This window comes from Zootermopsis nevadensis, unplaced genomic scaffold, assembly GCF_977971745.1.
Source record: "Zootermopsis nevadensis isolate Lab colony 2312 unplaced genomic scaffold, Znev_1.0 Znev_ptg000001l, whole genome shotgun sequence".
In the NCBI taxonomy this organism is placed as follows: Eukaryota; Metazoa; Arthropoda; class Insecta; order Blattodea; family Termopsidae; genus Zootermopsis; species Zootermopsis nevadensis.
The window spans coordinates 22,403,754-22,430,214 of record NW_028259133.1 but is presented as its reverse complement, the minus strand read 5'-3'; the positions used below and the strand labels follow the sequence as shown (position 1 = coordinate 22,430,214).

Sequence of the window (26,461 nt, the reverse complement as noted above, 5' to 3'; positions counted from 1 at the left end):
ACGTATAAGACCAGGGACTCATGCTGCACTGTCTGTAAGATGTAGCATATACGACAGACATCATTCACTCATTCATTTATCCATCCACCTTACCCTATGTACATGAACTTCTTCTCTAGCAAGTACCACAATTCATACTTGCTCCCAACACTATCTGTAACATTACTGAAAAAACCTCAGAAAACAGTAAAGCAACGAACATGCTCAGCTTTGAAGTCAACACAACAGACTCATATTTTAACGATACTTCTGTTAGTAAACATATTAATGCGTATGAGTTTTTCTGACTTTCGCGCAATCTGTTTCTCTCCAGAAATGTTCTAATACTACACACACAGCAATGCAGCACCATCTGGTGAGTAAAATGTGTCAGAGAGTACAACTTCCAATTTCCATACACTTAAGCACATGTTTCAGTAAATGACACAAAGTCCAGTCTTGATCAGAGTGAGTTGATCACAATGTAATATATAGCAGACATCAAGTAATACAAATATACATAATGCTGAATACAACACATTTATTACAATAAATTGTTAAAACTTCACTTTGAAAATTCAAGCTCCTATTTTAATGTTTGAGCCAAGCCATACAAAGCTCACTCTATTCCCACTCCCCCCTTTTCTTCTTCTCAAATTTGACTCAAAAAGTGGAATTTGCATATCCCTGGTGTACATTATATTGAAGCAGAAAAAAATCTTACAGGATGGTCTGTGTCAGGTGTGTACATGAAATTGTAGAAAAGCGGTGACCTGGCATTCTGCTTCTCAATGTAGTCAAACACAGACTGTCCTAGGTTAGGACCTGCACTGCTGCCTGCCAGCCGACCCCCTGAAAACGAAACCAATGCAGATAATATGACGTATATGCAGGGTAATCATTTAGTCTAAGATTCTTCCAGCTCACAATGCACATGACTTATCCTTATTGAAGATGACTGTCTTCTGGGTTGTTGCACCAAGTGGTCTGGTAGAATATTTTACACTACATGGCGCAGCAACCCAGAAGACAGCCATCTTCAGACTCACCGCCATGAAAACCTCTTATCCTTATTGCTTATAAATTCTGCTCTAGAATATGCCAGCAGGAAACTGAATGTAATGAACCAGGTCAAAATAAAGGAAAAATTTAACTACCCATTAATGGAATTGGCCTAAACACAAATATTGATAAAAGTAAAAAAAACATGAACAAGTTCATAACAGCTAACTACTGGTTCCTAGCCATTCATAAAGTAAAAGTTCAAATTCTTCCAAACATGTCCAAACTGTTACGGTACTGTACAATTTCTAATGTGTTATAAATATGTACAATAACACATTCCTTTTATTACTGTGGAAATTTGTCCTTATCCCAATGAGAATGAATAAATATGAGTGCCTCAAAATGTAATGTTTCACTGGGCAAGTTCTGCACAAATGTGATCAATATCATGTGATCAGACTATATTTTTTCATATTTTTCAAGAGCAATTTCAACATCAAAGAACTAGTGTCAACTACTAATATACCAACTGAATATATTTCATTTGTGGAATGCCGTTAATCTTACCATACAGTCTAATAGAAGTTTAACAGTGTTTCAGAGGCTCTTGCTATCTCTATCATCAGAGCCCCAATAAACTTCCACCAGACTACATGATGCTACAACCCAGAAGACAACAGCCACTTTAATACTCACCACTGTGAGAACCTTAAATCCTTCTGATATAAATCTTGAGGATATATCTCTGAAATAGACTGAACTCCTTTAAGTCAACAATCCTTATGGCTACTATACTTTACTATGTAATAACTCATTTAAATCCTGACTAAATACTATTAGTATTAGTATTGAACCACAGCTTAAATACATTTTAAAAAATGAACTAACATCAGTTACTACATATAGATCTTCTTGAACACCAGAAAGGAAACAAATTAATGTCAATAGTCATTTCCATTACATGATGGGTACAAATGAATTGCTGCAAAGCTATTCACAGTACCCAAGAGACATTTTTCCTTACATTTAGCTAAATATTCATGTATGATACATGGCAACTGCATTTTACATCCCACAAAATTTTGTTTACAGCAAGTAGCTTTTCTGACACCTGATTAATATTTATTTGTAAATATTATAAAACAAACTGAACTTGGTGCAGGTTCCCAGTAGGAAATTTAAACAAAAATTATCTGTTATTTTTGACATTAAATATGCTGATGGACAAACAACACACCTGGATAGACACCCTCATCATCTGAGCCTGTGTCCACACTTTTGTGATGTGAAGCCAAGGATCCACGCTTATCTTCCACAGCTGCAATACCGCATTCCACCCTCTCCAGTTCACAGTCCAGGAGAAAAGTACGAAAACGACATGATACTGAGTGGTATGCCAAAAAGCGCAGATAGTAGTCATTAAACTCGAAGGCCAATGGGAACTGTTTCTGGATCTATTGAATAAGAATAACAACAGGCATTAACATCACAATGTAAGCTGAGTCAATAAGAGCTACAAAATTACAAAGAAAAAATTATGAAACACTTTCTTGAAGTTTTAGCTATTAATACTACTCTGAAAGTGACTAAAAACATAATATACAGCATTTCTAGACCGAATATTAACAACACATAAATTGTCTTACTTGATGAACTACATCCAAGAACTGCAAGAAAGTAGGAGCAAAACCACTGGCTTGAGAAGTGGCAGCTAGGTTACTGCGATGACTGAACCTGTGCCCAAATCCCAACCACTCTTTCTCCACCAGAACTCTGAATCCATCCAATGTGCGGTAATGAGGATCCAAGCAAAGTTGTGCCAGTGATGAGATCTACACAGATTAGAAACTACTACTTCAAAATCTGTACCAATTCTATAAAGTAAAGATTTAGTATTTTTAATCAAGGAAGTTGTGAACTGATATGCTACTAGAATGAATTCTGATAAAATTTTGTTGCAATGGTAGATGGTTATGGTAGACATTATCAAATTTTCATGCTTCAAGGTCACAGCAAAATTGTACAAGGTTGCAACTACAAGGACTACTCTTATTCTTTCTGTCATTCCATCTGTTAATTTCTCTGTAAGAAGCTTGTTAACCTAGCTGTTGGTGGATCTATGCCAGACGCATGCGAGATATCAATGTTACGTAAAAAATTCTGTAAAATGTCTTGAGGTCTGTTATGTGAAAATATGTGCCACGCCCTATTTTAACAGTGCTAACAAATATCCAACTGGAGTGTACATCACTGCAGTTCATATTTTGGCAGAATGAAGACTTCTGAGCAGTCTATGCCATTTTAAGATAAATTCATATAAATAACACACTACACTAAAGAAAATCACATTTCATTAAAATAAGAGGACTTAATTATACATTAAAAAAGAAGAATTTCTACTCTACAGTAGTGCTAACTTAAGGAACAAAATATTGATCAGATGATAATGCTGAATAAGTCAAAATACCATGAGCTAGTTACTTTGTTCCAGAATGTAAAATAAGACATAGGACTGGACAGAGTACAGCTGTTGTAGCTCATGATCACAGTACTGAATGTTGGGCTTCAAACAATTTTGGGAATGCCTTGACCACCTGACCAACTATTAGCTTATCAAGGAATACTCATTCCAGAGTGTATGAGTTAGTTACTTTACGTGAAATGCAATGAACACTAATTTATTAATTTCTCATCATTTACACTTTACATAATTCACATATGTTATGGCCAGTCTCCTGGAAAGTGTAACTGAGATGTTTCAAAATTAATTTGTGGCTTAAATTCAACTTACTTGTGCAGTTACATCCCAGCCTTCCTCCAAGCAGATCATAACAGAAGAACCTTGAACATCTAACAGATCCACTACAGCCCCTGCCAGCTGCATGATGTTCTGAAGCTGCTGAAGCCACTCTGAGCTTTCTACCAACCTGACAATAGCAAAAGACTTGCATGATCTTACACATGCCACAACATGCAGATCGTTTTTCAGAAGAAAAAAAAAACATCAAACATGATGTTTGATACTAGTAGAAATAAAAGAAAATGTAATAATATATATCAGGAATTACTGAATAAGAGCTTGGAAGTCAGGGATCCCCATCCAACAAATCCATTAGAGGTGTTCCCCCCACTAAAACCTTATCTATTATAACACTTACAGACATTGATATTTAAGGTGGCGACTGACTTGTAACATTTACTCGTAATATAACATTCGTGGCGAGCATGTTACATTACACCACAACTGGTGAGGTGCATCGAATGCTCGTTTTGAACGCTCGGCTCAACTGTGCTCGTGTGTGCTCCACTTCATTTCATTCAATATGTCGGACATGGAGGTTGTGTTATCTGCGTTCCTTTTAATGATGCTCCACATTTCAGACATGGAGGTTGTGTTAACAATTTCAACTCGCACTCGTGAATGCTCGTTACGACGCTGCTCGACTGACTGACTGACTTGTAATGTAACACTCAAAGGGACAATAATTTTACTTAAATAATGTGTATTCAATGTGGGACAAAAATGTAAATATTGTAACTGCTACAACTTTTCCCGGAAAAACCTTTTTCTTTTGACTACCGTTTTTCTACTTCTCAAAGTAACATGAAAATAAATAATGTTCATGCAGACAATCATTTTGAAATTCTTATGAGTGACATAAAAACTTAAGTAATGTCAATATTGGTATTTTCATGAAAATTTAAGATTGTGAAAGGGGTTGTCTTATATATGGGTAAATACAGTATATAAGGAATGTCTTGCAGTAACTGACAAATGGCAATACATCCCCAGTCCTTACTTCCTACTGCAAGAAATAAGAAAAATTTTTAAAGGAAAGCTTCCTGCATCGCCAAATCACCAATACCACTGGTACAAATTATGTTATCAAGTTTACAGTGGCAGACTGTATACTCCCTCATGCAGCACTGTACACTAATCACATCACATGCTCATATATGATAAACATTCGGTCTTTTCCACAAAAATCGTCTAAAGAAAGGTGTGTGTGATACTCAAATAAATACATTATTATGAATACTGACTGACAAGCTGGATCATTGTCAGTATAATGTACAAGAAACCATTTCAAAGCATTCTTACATTATTTAGTGTTCGCAACTTTTAAATAAATACATACAGCTCTTGTCTAATTACTCACTTATGGAAGCTCTGCTCTGGCTCAAGGTTTGGGGAACTGGGAATACAAGCACGCATAAGCTTCTTGAATGCTGCCTTTGTATGTCGCACATCATAATACTCTACTGGGATAAAGTCAGTCTTTGGTGCTGATTCTGCCTTCACACCCTAAATAATTAAATAATGCATTATCAACATTGGTTGCAAATAGAATGGTGGTAACATGAACAAGAAATCAAGTGTTTGTGTTAATGGATTTGTGTCTGTTTACTGTTCAAAAGAAAACAACAACAGTACAACATTTGCTAAGACTCACCCACATTCGAAGATGCATGCAACAGAATCGTTCAATGGAATAAATTAACTATAACATTCACAGTAAAAAGCAGTCACATTGTATAAAGACCTGACCACAATACTGGGCTTAAAACTGCAAGGTTACAAACACCTTAGGATGGTTTATTAACACATACAGTGAGTGGAACCTTACATTTACACTCTACTGGGGACTGATGTAAAATAGTGCAAATTTAAAAAGAAAAGTACAAAATGCAGGAAATGAAATAATCATAACCTTAATAATTACCTTCAACTTAACCATTTACTAAGATGACCAACAAATAAGGTAAGTAAATTACAGAGCAATGCATAAACATTTTTATAAATACAGCTCCCACAGAAAATTCAAAGCTGTAGTATCATTATGCAAGTTATAATCATGTCATTTTCTTCAACATAATTTTCTACTACCACATTTACAGTTTGTTCTGATAACACAAGATGTTTCACCAAGGAAATACAAGTGCCCAAGTGCTTGTCAATGTCCCATTGTATGTTGATATCTTCTTCTATGAAAACGTTTTTCTTCTGTGTTACCATGCCTGATCAAACATACAAATTCAAGTTGAAGAACTACAGTGCATGCAGCAGACTCAGCTAAAAGATGGTGGTGGTGATTATGATGATGATGATGATAACAGGAGCATAAGCAGCTAATTTCATGGCAGTCACACACAGTAAGCTAAGAAATTCTTGCAAAATGGAAAATGACTCATCAAAGTAGTCATCGGTTCAAAAGAAAACTGAACAGTTACAAAAAATGGCAAAAACCTCAGAAATTCAAATGAAGTGGCACATATTTCGAGGGAACAAAAATCTAAGAATAGCAAGAAAATTAAAGGGACTGGAAAAAAATTATGTAAATAATGGGACAATGTTCATTCCAGGAACAAGTTTTTACCATAAAATTCCAGGCAGTAAAGAGTCAAAACATCAACCATTTCATAGCTTTCATAGAGTTCTTTACAGATAGATTTACTGAAGTTTTCTATAACACTAACAAAAGATACTGAAAGTGACATTAAATCTAATCCAGAATAACTGCCACAGACCATGTGTCCCATAAATGTAATCATGAAGCTAGACAATCCGGCAAAATACATCGGATTGACACGTGAAATAATGTCCAAACGTGAACTAGAACAACTTCCTTCACATGCAAGAAACAGGAGAATTTACTGGTGCTGTCCAATGCATTACCTTCATCTGGGCCTTCTCACCAAGGATGTAAAGTGCAGCCCTCTGGAATGTCTGAACACATTCTGTACCAGAGTCTGAGTCTGCTGAATGCCGAGGATTGCCACGGTGAGGTACAGAGAGCGTTGTTAGCGATCCCTGTGAGCTGTGGCGGCGATCCTTCAGTGAACCCCACCTACCAAAGCTTTTAGGGCCCTTCCCTCCACTGGATCGTGGAAATACACTGCAACATGTACAATTTCATGCGTTCCAGTAACAAAATATTCAGCTATCACTTGATTTACAGATCAAAACAATTCTCCTGACTACACCAAATTTCTAACACGTCATGAGATTTAGCATACTTTCCTGGCCTACATGTTCCTGCAAGCACAAGTGGCTGGGAAGGGAATCTCAAGCCTGGAAATTCCTGCATGGGAAATTCTAGGTCAGACACGCAGCCTCATGGGATAATCTTGTACAATAACACCGACACCTGGCCAAACATACCACACATGTGAAGATCACTCAATCCCCCCCCCCACCCCCCACAAAAAACCCTGACATCATTGGTGCCATTCACAGAGGTCAAATTCTGGTGACCAAGCCAGAAATGTTACACCATGCATACATTTCCTTACTTGCTGGTTCACTAATCACACACTCAACTCCAGAAATATACCTGCCCTTTCACCATAGGTGGGTTAACAAGTACAGTTCAGTCCCAGAAAAAATATTATCATGCATATGGTGCAGAAGGAAAACAATTCTCACAAGTCTTGATATTTAACTCTGAATGAAGTACAGCAAGAAAATTTTGCAAAGTGGCTAATAGATTTATGCTTTATTTTACGAGCCCTGTCAGTAAAGTGCACTAGATAACAGCGACTAAATGAATGGCTGAAAAGAGAGAGGAAAGTATTAAAATGTTATTACTTACCTAAGAGTCCCCATGGCCTTATTAAATGGGTTAGCCCTATGGGGCACTTCTGGAGTCAATGTGCCAGATCCCTGTGCATGGTCTTCAGCTGCTAGTAGCAGAGAGTCGATGCTGAGTGTACTGTCAGACATGTGCCAGGCTGAACCTGGTCTCAGTGCAGAAAGAGGAGTAGCACATACCAATACTGACACATACTTCTCCTGCTCCACAGATGATGTAGTTTCTGAAGTGGATACTGCAAGAGGAAAGTTAGTGTTAAATATTAGGATATCTGAATAATTTTGGTCTTTTAAGTCTAATTTAGTTACATGAAATAGTTTCTTGTTTCTTTTGTGAGACTGGCAATAACATGTGAACCAAGAAACAACAACAACTTCTGTATTCATACCAGATTCTGTGTACTTAGGATGAACAAGTCAATTTCTTATGCTTTTCATGTTCCTTCAGGATAACAAAGCCAATTACCCATAATCATAAACACATAATTTGAAACCAAATACTATCTACAGAATACTTAATGAAAAAAACTAAAGTCTTACCAACAGCAAATCCATCTCTTCATCTAAGATGTTTCCACTTTAAGTAAGCCACCTATGCTTTAAAAAATGTGTACAGCATGTTACAACAAATTCTTACCAGCTGAAGAAGGATGACTTTTCAGCATGCCCATTACACCCTTTCCATGGTAACCTGCACCCCTAACAAGCAATGCTCTTGTCCGAGGATGCCTCCAAGTGATGCTGGGGATACGACCATGTCGGTAACAACGACAGAAACGGCGGATACTATCATCTGTTACGCCCACTGGCATTACAAGCAAGGCAGGATAACTATAAGAAAGCAATTGTAAACATACACACATATTTACTGTTCCTTATAATAGGTAATAGTAATATACAATAAATATGACAGATATTCTAGAATCTCCATCGTTATTTTGACTATGTAAAATTTAACTGAAGCCAGATTCTCATTTGAGTTACGTAATAATTGTTATTCCATTTACATGGTGCCATATTACTAATATAAATGCTGTGCACATTCACTATAGATTACGTCTAACTATAGCTTGAATTTTCTGATTACTCACGTTCGACACATCATATATGTGCTATTTACAGTTGTGATGTGAAACGGCTCATTGTGCTGCCGAGAATTTGAGTTTGTTGACGAGCTGCTACTAACGAGCCCAAGCCGGTACCAGTCCCGCACATAGCTTCTCTCCGATAACCTTTCAAGTGTCTTAGCATCAGTAGGTGCTGGTGGCACTAATCCTGGACCTGGCACTTCAAACTCATCAACTACAGAGCAGAAACATTGTTTTCTTGCATTCTTGGATCATTACAAAAGTTTGCAATAAAGCACATCCCAAATATCCTAGTTACTATAGTTACTAATGGATATATTAGTTATCTCCACATTACATTTTTGCCCTGAATTCTGGTGTTGAGACACAAACACAGGTAAAGTTTTCTCTGCATTTACTTCTACGCCGACATCCTTACTAGTGCCTAATAGAGCTTAAACTTCTAAAAAACCAATTGTGCACCCATGACCTATGTATTAATTATAAGCACTTCCTGATGACAGCAAACCACGCAGAACTTGACAAAGGCATTCGTACATACTTAAAATTCACTGCAGAAATCATCATCATACACAGCAAGCATTTCCACACAGTAGATATTCATGTTCATTACAGTAAGGGAATTAACATATTTAAAATTACTCAGTTTTGAGGAAGAGCACTCTTGACAAATCTGACTCTTAAAAAACAGCCTTTGTGCTACGTAACAAATAACATACAAACCAAGCCATATGTTTAACACATCTTACTGTATTTCATACTACAACAGATTTTCTACAAGTGTCATCACACCAAAAAGGTAAAATGTAAGCAAGAACAATGTATATGGTGACATGTTTTGTTCTGAATTGCAGCAAAACCCTTCAACATGGTTTTTTTCAAATATGCTGAACAATACTAATCAAAATTAATTATTCCTGAACAGTTTTGGAGAGATGGCAAAATTAATGATAGAATAAGGGCAGATTTCAGTCAAAATCAATAACTGATTTTAACTTTCGATATAAATCTTGGTTATTAATTTCTTCATACTTTCTTAAACTTATGCACAGATAAGAATCAAAATACAGCACTACTTAAAAATATGGCACTTAAACATCATTTGAAATTATATTACAATTTTACCATTTACAACCTCAAGGCATCTGAAATCTTACTCACCTGACATGTCATCATCATGCCCAAAATCACCAGGGTCAGTAATTGGAAGACTCATGCAGCCAGGGGAAGTCAGGTACTTGCTACTGTTACTCATGTCTGGTAACACATATTTCTGCCGCTTTGAGGAAGTTTTGGGTTTGAATCCAGCTTTCCGAGCTGTTTTCAACAATGTTTTCTTGGCAAATCCTCTGGAAAATTATAAATATTACCCAAGTGATAGTCTCAGTTCAGTATCACTCTGGTTACAAATGCATACTCAATTCTCCTAATAACTTCAGTAATTCACAATCCTTGGTCCACCTGTCATTCTGTCTCACCATCTCTCATGCCTCCTTTAGGTTACTTCCAGACAAAATAAGTCTGAAACTCAGTAACCATTAGTTAGTGCCCAAAGGTAATAAAATATAACTCCAGGAAAATTATTGTCAAATTGTTGTAAATTTCCTATCTTCTAAATGATAATTCAAAGGAAAAAATTTTGTTTTCACAAGCATGTTGAAGGAAAGGAAAACCAAGTTGCTGAATTTTCAACAGCAAGTACACAGTGTTCAAAAGTATGTAGAAGAGAACTTTATCTTTTATTTTACAAGATGGAAAAAAACAGATGGGAAGACTATAATGTTTACTTTTGTTTGCACCCTCTACAATTCGTAAGAAAATTGCTGACTGTGTAAAATTTTCCATTGGGTGCCAAAAAGATATACTCACAAGTAATTTATCTCCTGAATTCTGAAAGACAAATTATTATTTTATCATAGTATACCTTAGACAAGTTAGGAAAATGCATGTACACTTGTAGGTAGATACCTCCATCTTGGAGGCAGTACAGTCCTCTGAAACACAGCTACATACCCACAAGTCCACCAGCATTACAACCCAGAGGACCAGCAATGATATGAGAACCTCAAAACTCATAAGTTAGGAAATTCACATATATACATGTACATGTATATACATAGTTTAACTATTCTGGTATATTCACCAAAATTTTAATGGAGTAGTTGTCTGAGATCAGTAGGGGAATAGGGTTGGGTGATGTTGTCATCACACCAGATTCAAATTAAAACTTCTGATTTCAGGTAAAGTGGTGGTACAGTGAAGACTTGTTACAATAATGGATACATACAGACAATGTTGACATTCAATTCAAATAGGAACTGAAATGAAAATGCACATGGAGTGCTAATTCTTATTTCTTCAGACTGCTCTGTACGTTTACTCACTTAAGAGTGGCATTCTTCTCCTTGCCCTTATGTAACGGTGCTTGTGGTACCACTACCTGTCCAGTGAATGCAAAATGGTGAAGGATATGCGGTGGATGGCGAACACGGTGCACCAACTTCCGGAAACTTTCAATATTCTCAGGAGTCACCTCTTCATCAAATGCCAACTTTATAAGCTGATGAAAAAAACAAAAAAACAAACAAACAAAGGCTCAAGTTAATTGAAGTTACATGCTTAGGATGGACCTAAGGTACAACACAATTGTTGTTTTACCTGGAATGTGCATGACCTGAGCTGGAGACCCTCTTGCAGCCACTGGTCCAAATGTGCCAAATACTGCACTGTAACACGTTTCTCCTTTGTTAAGGATGTAACTGGGAATGACCTCACAACCAACTGTTCACACGCTATCAACAAAACAAGTCCTTTTTATAAAGACTGCAGGCATAAAATTCACTTGAGAGAAAACTGCCACAGAAGTTTATTTGGTAAGGCAAGAAACACAATCTGAACTTACCAAAAGGATCACAAGGAGTCCCCTTGAACACAATTCGGTAATTTGTAAGGAAAATGGCTCCCTCAGCTGGCATGAGAGGGGGTCCACCTAACACACCACCAGTACCTTCCTCACGCCCATCAGGCAGCAGGTAAACCCGTAAACCTTCCATAATAGCATCTTCACCTGGCAGCATATTTGGAGTAAGAATCTTCGGCTAGATTAACAGAAACCAAGATTTTTTCCTTAGCAACACATAAAATTTGAAGGTTTCATGGCAACTGAAGTCAAGAAAAAACTTCTCAGGTAATCAGCTGCATCAGGGTTCTGATGACATCAGAACCCTGATGATGGGGAAAAAGATGGTCCCCAAAACATTCGTCACTTCACATAACCAACTGATGTAGCTGTCCGCCCCAGAATATTTTATTGCACTTAGCACCAGTTCATAATAATCGTCTTCCCATTCATAAGTATTAATGGTAGTTTAATACACGATATAAAAACAAAAGTTACGTGCAATCTGGGCATCAAGCAAAGACCAAGACAAAATTATCAGTGACAAATAATCAAGTCTATCTTATTTAGCAGCTTCCAATAAAGCCATTTTTGTGAAAGAATATTCTGTTGAGAAACAATATGGATAGCTTGGTGCTAAAAACTGTGTAAATAATTATATGTTTAGCTAATTCAAAACGGGATGTCAAGTACTCCTACCTTCTGAATGGGTGGCAACCTCTTCGATTCTCTGTGCACTGCTTCTAGCGTCTCGATGTGCATGTGGACGACTCCCGGTACCATCTGATGCAAACTACGCACGTGCTCTGCACTGACTCCACCTTCAGTGCACACCTTATCCACAAAGCGGGACACCATTTTGATAACAGCTGCTCCCATTTCTCCTGGGTCTTGCTCTTCAAACCCGGACTCGGCATCAGCACTATCACTCTCTGCCACACTGTACCATAAAATGCCCATAATTATTTTGGCTTTCATTACACTAAATGTATCAGTCTCTGTGTATGCTGGCACAAGGCTAATGTCCACACTACCTATTTGTAATGCTATTGCTAGCTCTCTCCTCATCAAATGCTACATCCTGCTTGTGCGTCCGACAGCTACTGTCCAAGGGAACCAACAAAGACACCATCCTGTTGGCATAGTGGATGGCCTGACTGTACAATGTGGACTCTTCACTGCTCACCAATTCAATCTGCTTCTCTGCAAGATGAAAAAATGTACAAGAAATGTAGATATCAATTTTAAAGGGTATTGACAATGGTGTGTTACAATCAGGATCACTGAATTCTTGGACTCTGTCCATCATCTTTGTTTTTAAAAAGAACACTACATTTCAGAGGCGGGATCTGCTTCTGTCCTCAGGTTAAAAGGGAAGAGTGGCACCTATTCAGCTGGGTCCAACAGAAAGAGCTAGCATCAATTACTGGACCAGTGTGTTGATGTTGATCTTGATCTTCTGGGTATTAATGCCATCAGATATCAACATTTCAGACAAACACACTGTCACCATCTTCAGGGTTACTACGTAGGAAACAAACATCAACATCTTCACTGCTACAAGAGCCTCATATCCTAACAACAAACACTCCCCCACCCCCACCTAACCTGATCGAGTGTAATTACCTTGACCAATATTGGGCCAGATCCTCATTTGCTCTGCTGCAATTTCCAGTGCAGAAGGTTCCTGTGGCCTGCTGTAACCAGATCTTCTGTCTTTCCAAGGAAACTCTTTGTTCTAAATCAGAAGCATGTTAATTACAAAACAAAATTAACACACAAAACTATTAACACAATGAACAACAAAGTTAACATTTTGTGTACTTAATCCACTTTTTACATATACATATCATAAATAACTGAAAATACACTATGTCTAAAGAGTCTAAATTTCAGTTCAATAACCGGAAACTCGTCCAGAAGTGCACATTTATCATCACTGTGATGAAACCAAAATGTTGAATCACAGCTACCTCAAGGTTTTTCAGTAACACAGTAGGGGAGAGTGGGGAGTGATGACTACAGAAATAGCAGGAATAGCTCAGAAACAAGGATTCTTAACTCCTATGGTCATTGCTAGAATGCAAAACTTATCAGCACGTACCACGCAGTATCTCATCAGGAAGGCATTAAGAGCAAATTCAGTGCTTTCTGATGCATCACAGAAGCATGATGTGTAGTTGCATTCAATCACACTTAATAAGTTGTTTTTCATTATGCTACAGAGCACCATGTATTCCGAGATTAGATACGGCCGTATGTTTTACATATGAATAGTAAGAGAAAACTATGTACATACATGGTATTTGGGAAAGAAATTAACTCATTCAATGAACATGGGTTCAATAAAGTCTTCTCATGAAAACAGCTGTGTGAAGAATCATATCTCCATCATCAGCGTTGATGTCACCAGCCACTTCTTCTCTTGCCGCATGGCAAACTGGATAGTAAAACTGATGAATGCATAGTAATAATTATTGCACTCCACGATGACAGCTCTGACTTGTCAAGTGTAAAAGGCAGGTAGGAGGGGTTAATACCCTTACCAATTAAATTAGTGTCAGGGTGATCAAAATAAAAATGATGAGATGACAGGGCACATACATTACACACAATGCATTACCGTAAATGAAAAAGAGACTACTGGGAGACCCAGGTGTAGATGGAAGAATAAACAGAGACAGGATGTGAGGATATGAAGTGGATACATCAGGCAAGGGTCCACTGACTGAAGCTATGTTCCAGAAAAGGCAGTGATGACCAAATGAGCAACTATAAAGACTCTGTTCCACAGATTCAGTTCTTTAATAGCCATAAAATATCCCACATACTAATTTACATTTTTCCTACTTAACCTACTCCATATAACTTTAGTAAATGAATGGTATTTCCAACATTTTGTACACATACCTCTCTTGGACTCAAGGGACTGAGAATTGTGTCACAACCAAGTCGATGGTTCGGTGGACTGGCCTCTATTCTTGGCAGATACAGTGCCTTGATATCTTTCTGCACATCTTGATAGAATGCTGCTTCCCAGAACTGCTGGTTCTGCCATACTCCATGCTCCTATAGGTTATAGTGGTAACTTAGTCTCTGAATGCAACTTAATGATTTAGAAACAAAAGTCATACAACCTTGTATTATATAGTGAAACTCTGTTCATAATGACAGAGAAGAAAAACAGTAAAATAATATATGAAATACCAAATTATAACTAATAGAAAAAGTACAATTTACACACCAGTTACATCACACATTACTTTTATTGATTCCTTGAAAGGTGGGAATTTCTCCACCATCATCTTCTCCAGAAGGAATTTGCTAAGTAAATACTCTGTTAAGTAGTTCATTATGATATTGTCTTCTACTACAGTTCACTGAGAAATGGGCATCGTAAAGAGTACTGTATATGGCAACAGAAGTAGCAATGACAGCAGTTTAATTTGATTTCCTACCAACAGCCATGAAACCAATTACAGAATCAGCATAGAACAAGCAGTACTGTGTAGAACTTACAAAGACTAAGTTCCTAAAGCACAGAATTTTAATCCTACAAATGTTGTGCTATTACTGTCAAAAAGTTACTATGGAGCCCACTAAATCACCAAATGGAAGAATTCAAAGATCAAAAACAGACAATGTAAAGAGAATGCCATGTAGGCTCAGACACAATGCAGCTGGAATGTTTTGAGTTTCTTATTTGCACAGACAGGAAAATATTGCTCTTTGTGTATCTATGAACTGTGCACGAAGAGGATACACAAAAACTGAAAAATCTTTACGCTGAATTTCTTCCTGCTAATATTATGTCTATATTTTCATCCCATGGGCCAGGATATAATCCAGATTGCAAAACAAAAGACATACTCAGATTAGTTGAGACACTCAAGCAAACTGTTCAATAAAACTGCAGTTTCAGATAAACCTGGGAATGTGACTTTCTATCACCACCAACTTTGAAGACTGCCCAAGAAGATAGCAGCTTCGCATCTTGTGGTAAGTGAAACAATGGAAATGGAGAAATGACAGGTATCAGACATGCTGAAAATTTCAAACAGCATTTGACCTACTGGGTGAAGATGCATCATTTGGAGAGTTGCCACGTTTTTCAAAGAGGCATCCTCGATGGTCAAGAGCTCTACACAAAACTTCAAAAATAAATTTCAAATACCTTTGAAAGAATGTAAAGAGAAAAAAACTAGGTACATCTGAAAGCAGAAAGAAGTGACAAACTTATTTTAATAATGTCCTGGCAAATATTGGCGTATTTATACAAATGTATAAATAACATCAATAAAAACTTAATGTGACAATCACAAGAGTCACTGCTGTGTGTTCCAGACATTCTGTAGTAATTTAAATTAAGATTAAGAAGGTGAAGATTCTGCGTAAGTGAAGAAAATTCATTCGATATTTTGAAAATATAAGTACTTTAATATTTTTCAGACATCTGCTATATTTTATGATAACATTTTAATGCAGCTGCCTAAAATCATATGGCTTAATAAAATCGATTAGTGCAACTGGAGACATGGAAGCTCAGTTTTAACATTATATATTACCTGTATACAGGTATATGCAAACTGTATGACACCAGTACAAAGTTTACGACAGAATGCCGTGGCCAACGGCAAGAGAGCAGCAGCAACCCCATGTTCATCCATAGCTGAATCATCCTGTAAATTAAGCACAAGAAGATATAAGGGTTCACGTGATACAGAATCTGATTTCAATTTTAACAGAATTTTGAAGCAACTACCCTGAAATATTGTTAAAATTATTGATCTTACAACTTACCATCCATATCATTCGCTTGCTATGGTGAAGTGCCTACCAAACTTTTCACTTCACCACTTTTACCAAAAGCAGTGAAATTTATGCCCTCTTTAACACTCAAGTTTTCAGTATGCATTTAAAGTTCCAAGTGTTCAAAATCTGGTCACACTGCCTTCAAATATTCTATTGTAACAACAAAAATATATGTACAGAGCAGTGCATAAATATCTCAGAAGGAATAGCAATAATTAGGCCTGAATGCACACAGTCACAATGATGCCCAAAATACATATGTAATTACTATCAGACACACACAATCAAGATGCTGAACTGATTCAGGTAATTTTTTATCATCTATTAACACAGTTCTATGATGAAAAAATAATTCCATTGCTATCTCATAATATTTTTGGAAATAATCATGTGAGCACCAAGCTGTGGATTCCTGAACAAACTAAATACATATTCAAAACAAGAACAGTCACCTGTAATGCACAATTCATTAGTCTCACAACCAAGTCAAACTGCTGATGTTCCAGCATAGCTTTGTTGCCAACCACATGTTGAGCTAATTCAGTACAAAGGGCAAGTCTAGCAGCCTTTGACTTCAGCGCACGCAGTACAGCAGGAAATGTTTTCCGTGCATCCGATATCTTATTCTCAAAGATGCAATTGATACAATTGCGTAACACCTGAAAAGAAAGAACAGATTCAGAAAACCAAACAACGCTCCTCACACAATATAAAGCTTCCATAGTGAATGACAGCAACGTAGCCTTCTCAGCCATCTGACGAAGTTTGTTTCCAATTTTTGGAAAGTCTCCACCTCCATCATGAGAGATTCCATAAACCCCTGATGGTGGAGGCAGATACTCTTCATAACGCTTGTAAATTATTCTCAGACACCTGATTGCTTGAGGCAACTTCACAGACACATTCCTTGGTAGCAGAGCCCAACAGTTCCACACCAGGCACAATCTTGAGCCAGATCCCTCGACCTCCAGCATACACAGCACATTTCTCTTACATACTCATAACTCCTACTCAGCCTTCTTATTCTTTCTTGTAATGGCTGCTAACTGCATTGAATGCATTTTTAATCTCCTGGCATTATATTTGAAAATTAGACAAGTTATCCATATTCATTCAAATTTATTCTGAGTGAATTTTATACCTGCTTGGAGGTTAAAGAAGAGGGGTTCTGCTCTTTACACCCAAATTTCATAAGGCACCTTGGAAAATTGTAATTTACTGCATATTATATTTCTGCAAAGTCAAAAGACTCCAGATTTCTGCTTTCAGGCACAATTAAACACAGTGTAAAAATGAAGGGATAGAACTCCAGTAATATATATTTCTTAAAGAATAAACATTTCCAAATACTTAAAGATGACAAAGCTGTAAAGAACCAAAGTTAAGCTGCCTATGTTACCTCAAGGCGACGAGCAGAATTGCTGACTATGTGACGAGGATCATGGATGTTAGAAATATGTGGGCCCATTGGAACAATACGCGGCTGCACTGGTCTCATGGATGATAACCTGAGAAAAACATGTAAAAAAATGTTGATCAAGACATTTCACACCACACAAAAATTACTTCTGTCCTTCTGGCTCGGGGCAGGCTACACCTTTCACTTTCCGGCCCTATAAACCTAGCACCTCACACCCTATTGGCATATTCATCGCCCTGATGATGGAGGCAGTATGACCTCTGAAACGTTGGTTAACATCGACCAGACTACACAGCGCAACAACCCAGAAGACGGAAATCTTCATACTCACCGCTGTGAAAACCTCAAAATCTTACAAGTGCATTAGTATTTAAATGTGAAAGAAGCACATAATATTGCGTACATGCATAGATAGTTAGGGGCAAACTTCAAAAATTACACTTGTGCTGCTAAACAGCAAAAACCCTACATCCATTCAACAGTTCTTACTAGGAGAAATAAGAAAGACCTTAGAACAGTAGACAAAACAGATAGTAAGAACCCAAACAAAAGCTGAAACATATTAATGATAGAGAACTCAATATGTTTATTAGTTTACTTTTAATTTAAAGGTACAGAAAACATTAATGCTATACACCGCTCTCTCACTCACTCTGAATGGTGTTACTTTGAAGTCACCAGACTATCCTGAGCTAGCTTCATCCAGTTTGATCCATCGATCCCTATCTCCCTAAAGTCCTCCACCCACATATGCCTCTTAGGTCCAAATATCTTCCTCAGCACTCTGTTCTCAGAAACCCTCATCTATGTTCCTCCCTCAAAGTGAGAGACCAAGTTTCGCACCTATACAGCACACTGGCAAAATTTAACCAACCAAAAATGTTGCTGAAGATGTCACACACCCACCACAATGCATAATGCAGTGCAGTCTAAATAAAATTACAAACCACTAATAAACCATCAATCAAGGATAAAAGTTGTTAGACAAATTTCATTACGAATGTTAGTTCATAATGATGTCTGTTTGAAAAAAAGCACAAATAAATTTTCTTTGAACATATTGGCAGTAAGCACACTAAAAATGGTTTCAAATAAAATTTATGAATTAATTGCTGTGTTCAAGAAATTTATGGAATAATGTTAACTTAGTATTCAGACCTACCAATTACACTCAGTTTACAATACAGCTATTACTTATAAGCAAAAGTAACTTAATAAATTCTGTGCATTATAAAATGGATACTCAGCCAGCATTCCGCTGTACAATCCAGTACAAATATTAAAACCCTTTACACTTACCTTGATTTAAGGTTGTTTTTAGCAAGTCCTTCATCTATAATTGCCTGCACTTGAGAAACATTGATTGAAGGGAAAGGCAGTTGGTGAATACGCGTGAATGCTCCATCAGGTGGTTTCAAGATTTTCTGAACGTACGGCTGAGGATTTGGATTTTCATTTGTATACAACTGCTGAGCAAGTTCCTTTAAAAAATATTACAATAGTTATCAGAAAAAATTCACTTCAGTCCCCATATTATCAATCTATACAGTAAGTCCTATGATTTCAAGAAAATGCTCCTATCAAATCGTGCCTACTACAATCAATAACAACTCATTATTTGTGCAGGCACAGACAATTAAGCAATCCTAGTCACAAACTAATATAGGCTGGTTCTAGAAGCACTGCCTAAGCTGGCTGATGACCTTACAGTATAATGTACTGGTACACTCAGTATCAGGTATGCTGTGTGGAGTGTTATGTACTCAAATGCTTTCAAAATCATGCAGAGCAAGAATTTAATTTTGGTAAAAACACCTTAACAGAGTTTTGAGGCCTTTCAGAAGGTTGAAGCAGTAACAGCAGTAAAATTGCAGGGTGATGTGTCTATTTAGTTTCATCTACGGTTACAATTTTTATTTAAAATACCAAGAATTCCAATTCTGAAGCTTTCTGATGATGTGACACACACTGTGTACAATTGTTCTTTTGGAATTAATCCACCACCTGTGTGTTTTGAAAGCCACAACATTTCAGAAGTTGGTTCCATTTCCGGCAGACAAGCAGAAAGAAGTCCAACTGTTGGGTCCCGTGGCTGACCTAGACTAAAACCTGGAGAGCAACAACATTAAAGTGCCAGATATAAAATCTGCCAATAATGCCTGGACCAATATATCTTCTATCCTCCTGTCACCTGAAGACAGAAGTAGAACCAACTTCTGAAATGCAAATTTGAATTCTCCCAGTGAATGGATAAGTCGGGGGGGGGATGCCATAACTTCTGTCCCTGTCATGTAAATATTAACAATTTTCCTCAGACTAAAAAACTTGAGAAAAAGTTTTTTTGATTATTTGCTCAGATAACATTTTCAGGCATAATTTTCTGGCACAAACACAACTTTTTTCTTCGTCTCTTCATAATGGTTGGTTCACAGAATAGTAACACCTTTAACTATCCACTGTTCTTTGTCCTCCATCATCGCACATGTGCTCCAAAATATTTCCTCCATGCCATGTAATTATTTGTCTTTTCAGCACACCTGATAACCACAAACTTAGATCTGGCTCTATATGAGTTCATGGGCATGAAAGACTTTTAGTTTAATAGACACAATTAGGCCTATTGCTAACAAAACTCTTATATTCACTCATGTATCATCTGGGGACTTGACAACAGGCCTGTTAGTGGTCACAGTTCCACAACAATAAGAGTAATAATATGTACATGACAGTTTCAAGATACAACACAGTTGTCAAGTGCCCATTTCTCCAGAATTCAAGTGTTTTATGCATATCCATTTACATACACAACATAATGAAAATAAAATATAAAACTTTGTCTTCTAGTTTGATAATACGGTATATGTCTCTCTTCTATGCATGTGGTCTGAAAATTAAATCAATGAACTGATGTTTCTGTACAGCAAATGGCAACACTACAGAGTTCATTCATACTGAATCACATGACTGCAGTTGCCTTGTAGTAGCAGTTATTGGTGTAGTGTTTGTTTAAAAACAATGATTGCTAAATAGTTAGAACAGAAAATCAGCATCACTTATTTTGTGAATTCTAGAAAAATTCCATCGACAATTATAAAACACTGCAGCAGAGGTAATGAGCACAAAAAGATTTTTGTATGAATTAAACGACTTCAAGAAAAGAGGCTTTTACATACAACTAATCCTGCAGTTTTGGTAAAATTATACAAAAGATGTAAAAATGCAACAAAACATAATTAAACCACTTAGCACTGACACAGGGACCTGTGCTCATCTTCTACCTGTATGTGAACCAAGAGCATGCGTTGGTCCTGAACCTCAAGACGCAGAAGATCTCCGATATTGCTGTACAGTTCATCCCAGACATCACAGGACCGCCACGGTGGACCTCTCTCGGACACAAATCCAGTGAAGAACATGCAGTCAAGTACTCGTGTTGTGAAGTCACAGTCCATCAATGCTCGTTCACCTAGAAATGCAGCCTAATAAAACAAGATTTATTTTAATGCCAAGAATTCCATCATAAAAATAACTTTCAAAATTGTAATATTGAATTTAATAAACCCTTTACACTCTATGCAGATAAGCATGTCTGTTTGTAATCAACAGTGCAACGCAAATGAAGAACTGTCACATGACAGGTTGTTTGCCAATCCTGGTGTCACATACAGTACACATTCCGCACGAAACACAGCAAAATATGATACCATCCTCTGAGAATTAAACTAGAAACTTCTGAAGTAGCAGCTTCAAAAAGTCACTCAAAAACTAATCACACCTTGAAAGGTAAGAATTGGCATTTAGAAAATATGAATTCTCAGAAAAATTTGTTTCCTGACGTTCAAACATAAATAAATTCACTGCTTGGACCTTAACTACAAAAGTGAAATTTGACATAGATATTTAAAAGTGGAATTATAGGCATTTTCAGGCCAATGATTCGAGATTACAAATTTTTATGCTTCAAGTTATGGATTAAAAGTAACTGAAAATAAAACAAAACAAAACAAAACAAAAGTAATTTCTTTCTTCAATAAATGTGAATAAGACATAAAGACACCGTCTTCATTCCAAAATATTATAAAAGACATTGACTATGAATACGCTTATGGCAAATGCTCTTACAACTGCAGATGCAACAACTGTCAGTGCCTGAAACATGATGATGATAATGGAGGAGGAGGAGGAGAAGATGTGTTTCCATCTCTGTTTTTTTGTTCTTTCTTAAAAAAAATTGTTTCACATCTACAATTAAATGCAGATTACCTGTTGTGTCAGTCTTTATGAATTTGTGACAACTCTCCTACACTTTGAAATTGTATGCACAGAAAATTACTTCCATACAAAACTGAACTATGTAATTACAAGGGTGTATGTACAGCCATAAATTTGTATCCCTTCTTATATCATCATCTATGGCACTTCGGCCCGTTTTCGGGCCATGACCTCCCCAATCTTCTTCCTCCAGTCATCTTTATCTTATTCCCTTTCTATATATTAATTTCTAATCAAAGTTCTGATAACATTAATATTTAAATCAGACTCTAAGAGATACAAATTCCAAATTATTTATGAAACTAAAAATCCACATATTTAATTCATTAATAAATTACCTTATGAAAGGTGATAACAGGTCGAGGGTGAATACGTATGATGGTCAAACAGCTCCGATAACCCTGAAGAAGCTGAGCAAATGTTCTCATAAAAACAGAACGAATTTCTTTATCCAACATAGCAGGTGGAGTAGCACGCACTGCCAGGGGTGGAAAAGCATGATCTGCACAACACAGCTCAGGCTGCAAAACCAGACTCAGTGATTCTTGCATGTGACTCAAGAGAGGCTCAGGAAGAAGAGGCAATGAAACACCATCAGGTACTGTGATGGAACCACCATCCAGATCTGCAACGATTACATCCATCTGCAACACAACATACGATTAACACTAGTACATCAAATTCAAGACTGTATGTTTACATGGATTTTATTACCAAATAGGATTCTGCATGCATTTTCCTCTCACTTTGGGCATTAAGACTGATTAACTGACTGACTGATTGCTCTGTTAGATGGTAGACTACTGATTATGAAGGGAGGATGGGAAATTGATTTTCCCAGTTACATGAAACTCTGGCTTATCTGCAAAAATTAAATGCATAAGTTCATTCATAGACATACATGTCTTAAATTTGTAGATATTTACTAATAACAAAAATAATTTTAAATTAAATTTAATACAAAACATACCAATTTTTTTTTAAAAAAAAGAAGATTCCAACAGATAGTAATAACACTGTACTGTCATGAATGTCAAGTTTTAGCAACAACTGATTTATGTTAATACATCAAATATGTCATTATTGCATTTATCCCTTTCATCTTAAACGTTCTAACTTTTACAAAAAAAATTCTGAATTAATTTTTAATTTTCATTTAAACCAGAGACCCCAGTTAATCCACCCCTGGATAATCAGAAGTGTACTGTAATCTCGCATTTATTGTTTATTTAACAACATTGACAGTAAGTCAGACTATACAACATCAAGTTGCAGGATGATAAACGAATAATAATAACCTTTTCAGCTCAGAGATTTCAAGTATTTTCCAGTATTTACAAAGCCTGTGAATATTACACTATAAATTCTTAAAAACTAATTATAGCCTTCAAATAAAGACAAATATAGTCCGAAAGATCTTTTTTGCACACATTTTACTAACGAATCCCTACATAAGAGTTCATGAAAATCTGTACATGTAAAACAACAAATAATACTACAAATATGAGGTTTTGCATATGTAGGTAGTCCTAAAAACAAGAGCTTACACTTACCAGTTCAGCAACTTCAGCTTTAAGGGAAGAATGGACACCCATGATGAAAGGGGTTGGTGTGGAAAGGACTTCAACTAATGCAGCAGGCAGCAGCGGAATATAAACGTGAGTATAACGGAATGGGTACATGAGAGCCGTCAGGGCCCGGCATCCCTCCGTCAGGCGCGCATAGCTCTTTGAGTGAAACAAGATCTTGTGCTCAGTCATAATAGCGCAAAACAATACCAGCACATTACGAATACCTGAAAACAACACAAAAAGCAATTTCACTCGTGGAAGTAAAGCATAAATTATAATACAAAATGCCTGACATTTCAAAAAACTGTATATCCTACTAACACCATAAACAAGGAATTGAGATGTCTGTGTGCACGCGTGCTGACTACGATCACTTTTATTTCTCTGTTGAGTGGCCAAATATGTGCGCCTTTCTTGATATAGCGGTAAAGGATCAGAGATGACCAGTATTTGGACTGTGGATCCACTAGATGCCAGAGCAGCAACTCCCAACCTTTTTGTTTGCAAACCAGCATTTAAAAATTCTTCCATCTGATGACATAGTTTGCCAATTAGGGACAAATCATAGAAACAAAAGATTTCCGTCTTCTGGGTTGTTGCGCTGTGACTGCACAGCGCAACAACCCAGAAGACGGAAATCTTCATACTCACTGCTGTGAGAGCCTCAAGTCTTACATAGAAACAAAAGTTTTTTATAAATATACTAGTATTATATTTCGTTAACTGTCGTAAGAATAAAGGTGCATTTACAGTTACAAAAATAAACTAAAACAATGATCAGCAACATTTATTTTATTTACTAAATTAATAATATAGAAATTGATATCAAAACTCCCAATTACAAAAAATCCTTCAACTATATTGGTTTCCATGAAGCTCTTGTAATATCTTCAATAGCTGGTAAAATCCAGGCTAAACACTGATAGCCAGGGTACAACGCATATCATGCTGACGATCAAGCCTATTTCTTTTCTCAGTCTTGATCACTAAAAGGTTTCAAATTCGTGCTTTGCAGAGGTATGTCATCAGGAGATGGAGCAAAATTTTTTCATCTTTCCAGTTTGGAATCGGTTTATCTCTGAGGTGAGCCCAAAAGCTTGAACACAGAAATCCTTTCTTTCTTTTTTTCTCCACTTCGTGAATTTAACTTTCTTGGAGATGGGCAAGTTTTTCTTGAAATCCGTGTATGCCATCAAATGGGTTTCTAACCCAGCTCTATTTCTGGAGTTCAACACTCTCCGGTATATATATCAATTCATCTCAAGTCGAACATCGTGGGAACCCCTGTGCTAGAGGATTCCTATCACAAGTTTATCTATAAAATACTTCATGGAGGAAATAAGTTTCTGGCAACTGGACCCAGTGTAGAACCATAAACTCAATGAAAGACTACTCCGAACAAATCTAGAGGCATTACGTGGATGACACTTTATGTTGATCTGGTGTAACAAATTTGTTTAAATGTAAGTTGTATATTGACAACTCCTTTGAGAGCAGCATCATACGAAATATTTGAGTGGATAGTTGTGTTGTTCTGCATTTCAGATATTCATTTAAAATTGGGTATATTAGTAAAGTCCCTTTTTTGTAGGAAAAATTATAAATATTTTACATACTGAGACTAGAAACATAAAGGTTCAACTATATATTGAGGCAATATTTAATAACAATGCACCCCTGAAGAGTGGTTGCCCCATGAGACAAATAAAACAACATGGCTGTCTTCTGGGTTGTAGCACTGTGTAGTCTGATAGAAATAAAAGGTGAAGTTGTTTCTTCAAGGAAGGAAGGAAGGTTTGAGACAAGGTTTTTATTTTATAAATAATAAAAGGTGGAATCCAATCCAATATATTATGTTGTCTGTTCTACTATGTCAGACAGATTGTAAAAATAGTTAATTTGTACTATAGCATAATTAAATGGTTATTATTGGTATGTTACTTTACTCACCTAATTGCTGAAATAAGAGATTCACTGCTGTATGAGTAACAGGCAATGAAGGACTTATTGGTGGCTGTAGTGCTTGCCTATCCCCTGCCCCAATACTGAAGCGAACCTGTGGGCCTCCTGGTGGTGGCACTTGAATACATCCCAGAATGTTGCCCACCAATGTCTCCAATGGAACTCCGATGTTTTCCACATACACAGTATAGATGATTCCCAGGCAACTCTGTAAATTTTCAAGCACTGTTTTAACCCGAGCTGGACGTATCTTACTAAACTATATCATTCCTTCACTTCACTGAGCAGATGATAATAAGCAAATGGTGTAAGACACTCTCCAAAGTCATGTCTTGTTCATACAGCAATTTATCTACTTTACCTGATTGACAATTTGTCTTTACGTACTTAATTCCAACAGTCTCAAACCTTTTATAGTTTTTACTTTACCATAAAAAAATAGTGTTTCAACTCTGCAAAGCAATTCTGTCCTTTGGGCCAATATCAGTTCTGTTACCGGTTTAACTATCACAAAGTAACATTCTGAACACTTTCTGGTTGTCTTGAACAAAGACGTATCCCAGTTGCTTCTAATTTTAATTTTAATTAAACGTCCTGGCACTAGAAGATGTGCTGATTTATGCTCTTTTAATTTATTGTGATAGAATTAGAATTTATTTACATTCTGACGATCCTTCATATCATAAGCCAAGGATGTGGAACATGTCCCATTATGAACATTTTGTACAATAAAATACCAAAACAAAATTGCAATTGCATTCTTATTACGGCTGTTTAAACAAATATTTATGGTATTTAATAATTTTCAATTAAACTAAATTCCTCTAGACTATAAAGAGTGAGACAAAAGATAAGCTTCCA

General features: G+C 36.7%; 1 protein-coding gene across 1 annotated transcript in view; it reads right to left on the bottom strand.

The window, feature by feature from the left end:
* Positions 1–26,461, bottom strand: part of Sbf (SET domain binding factor) — a 37,609-nt gene that overhangs the window by 9,717 nt on the left and 1,431 nt on the right. Inside the window, exons 5-29 of the mRNA XM_022082058.2 lie at positions 25,589–25,808; positions 23,621–23,862; positions 22,406–22,711; positions 21,074–21,274; positions 19,095–19,276; positions 17,775–17,883; positions 16,828–17,034; positions 16,129–16,242; positions 14,474–14,632; positions 13,190–13,301; positions 12,598–12,766; positions 12,263–12,503; positions 11,567–11,762; positions 11,323–11,456; positions 11,049–11,224; positions 9,826–10,013; positions 8,668–8,878; positions 8,214–8,407; positions 7,578–7,812; positions 6,662–6,881; positions 5,145–5,290; positions 3,776–3,911; positions 2,631–2,816; positions 2,222–2,438; positions 704–831 (exon numbers count right to left, since the gene is read on the bottom strand). Coding sequence (XP_021937750.2) covers positions 704–831; positions 2,222–2,438; positions 2,631–2,816; positions 3,776–3,911; positions 5,145–5,290; positions 6,662–6,881; positions 7,578–7,812; positions 8,214–8,407; positions 8,668–8,878; positions 9,826–10,013; positions 11,049–11,224; positions 11,323–11,456; positions 11,567–11,762; positions 12,263–12,503; positions 12,598–12,766; positions 13,190–13,301; positions 14,474–14,632; positions 16,129–16,242; positions 16,828–17,034; positions 17,775–17,883; positions 19,095–19,276; positions 21,074–21,274; positions 22,406–22,711; positions 23,621–23,862; positions 25,589–25,808 — 4,629 coding nt within the window. The remainder of the gene's footprint in view (positions 1–703; positions 832–2,221; positions 2,439–2,630; positions 2,817–3,775; positions 3,912–5,144; positions 5,291–6,661; positions 6,882–7,577; positions 7,813–8,213; positions 8,408–8,667; positions 8,879–9,825; positions 10,014–11,048; positions 11,225–11,322; positions 11,457–11,566; positions 11,763–12,262; positions 12,504–12,597; positions 12,767–13,189; positions 13,302–14,473; positions 14,633–16,128; positions 16,243–16,827; positions 17,035–17,774; positions 17,884–19,094; positions 19,277–21,073; positions 21,275–22,405; positions 22,712–23,620; positions 23,863–25,588; positions 25,809–26,461) is intronic.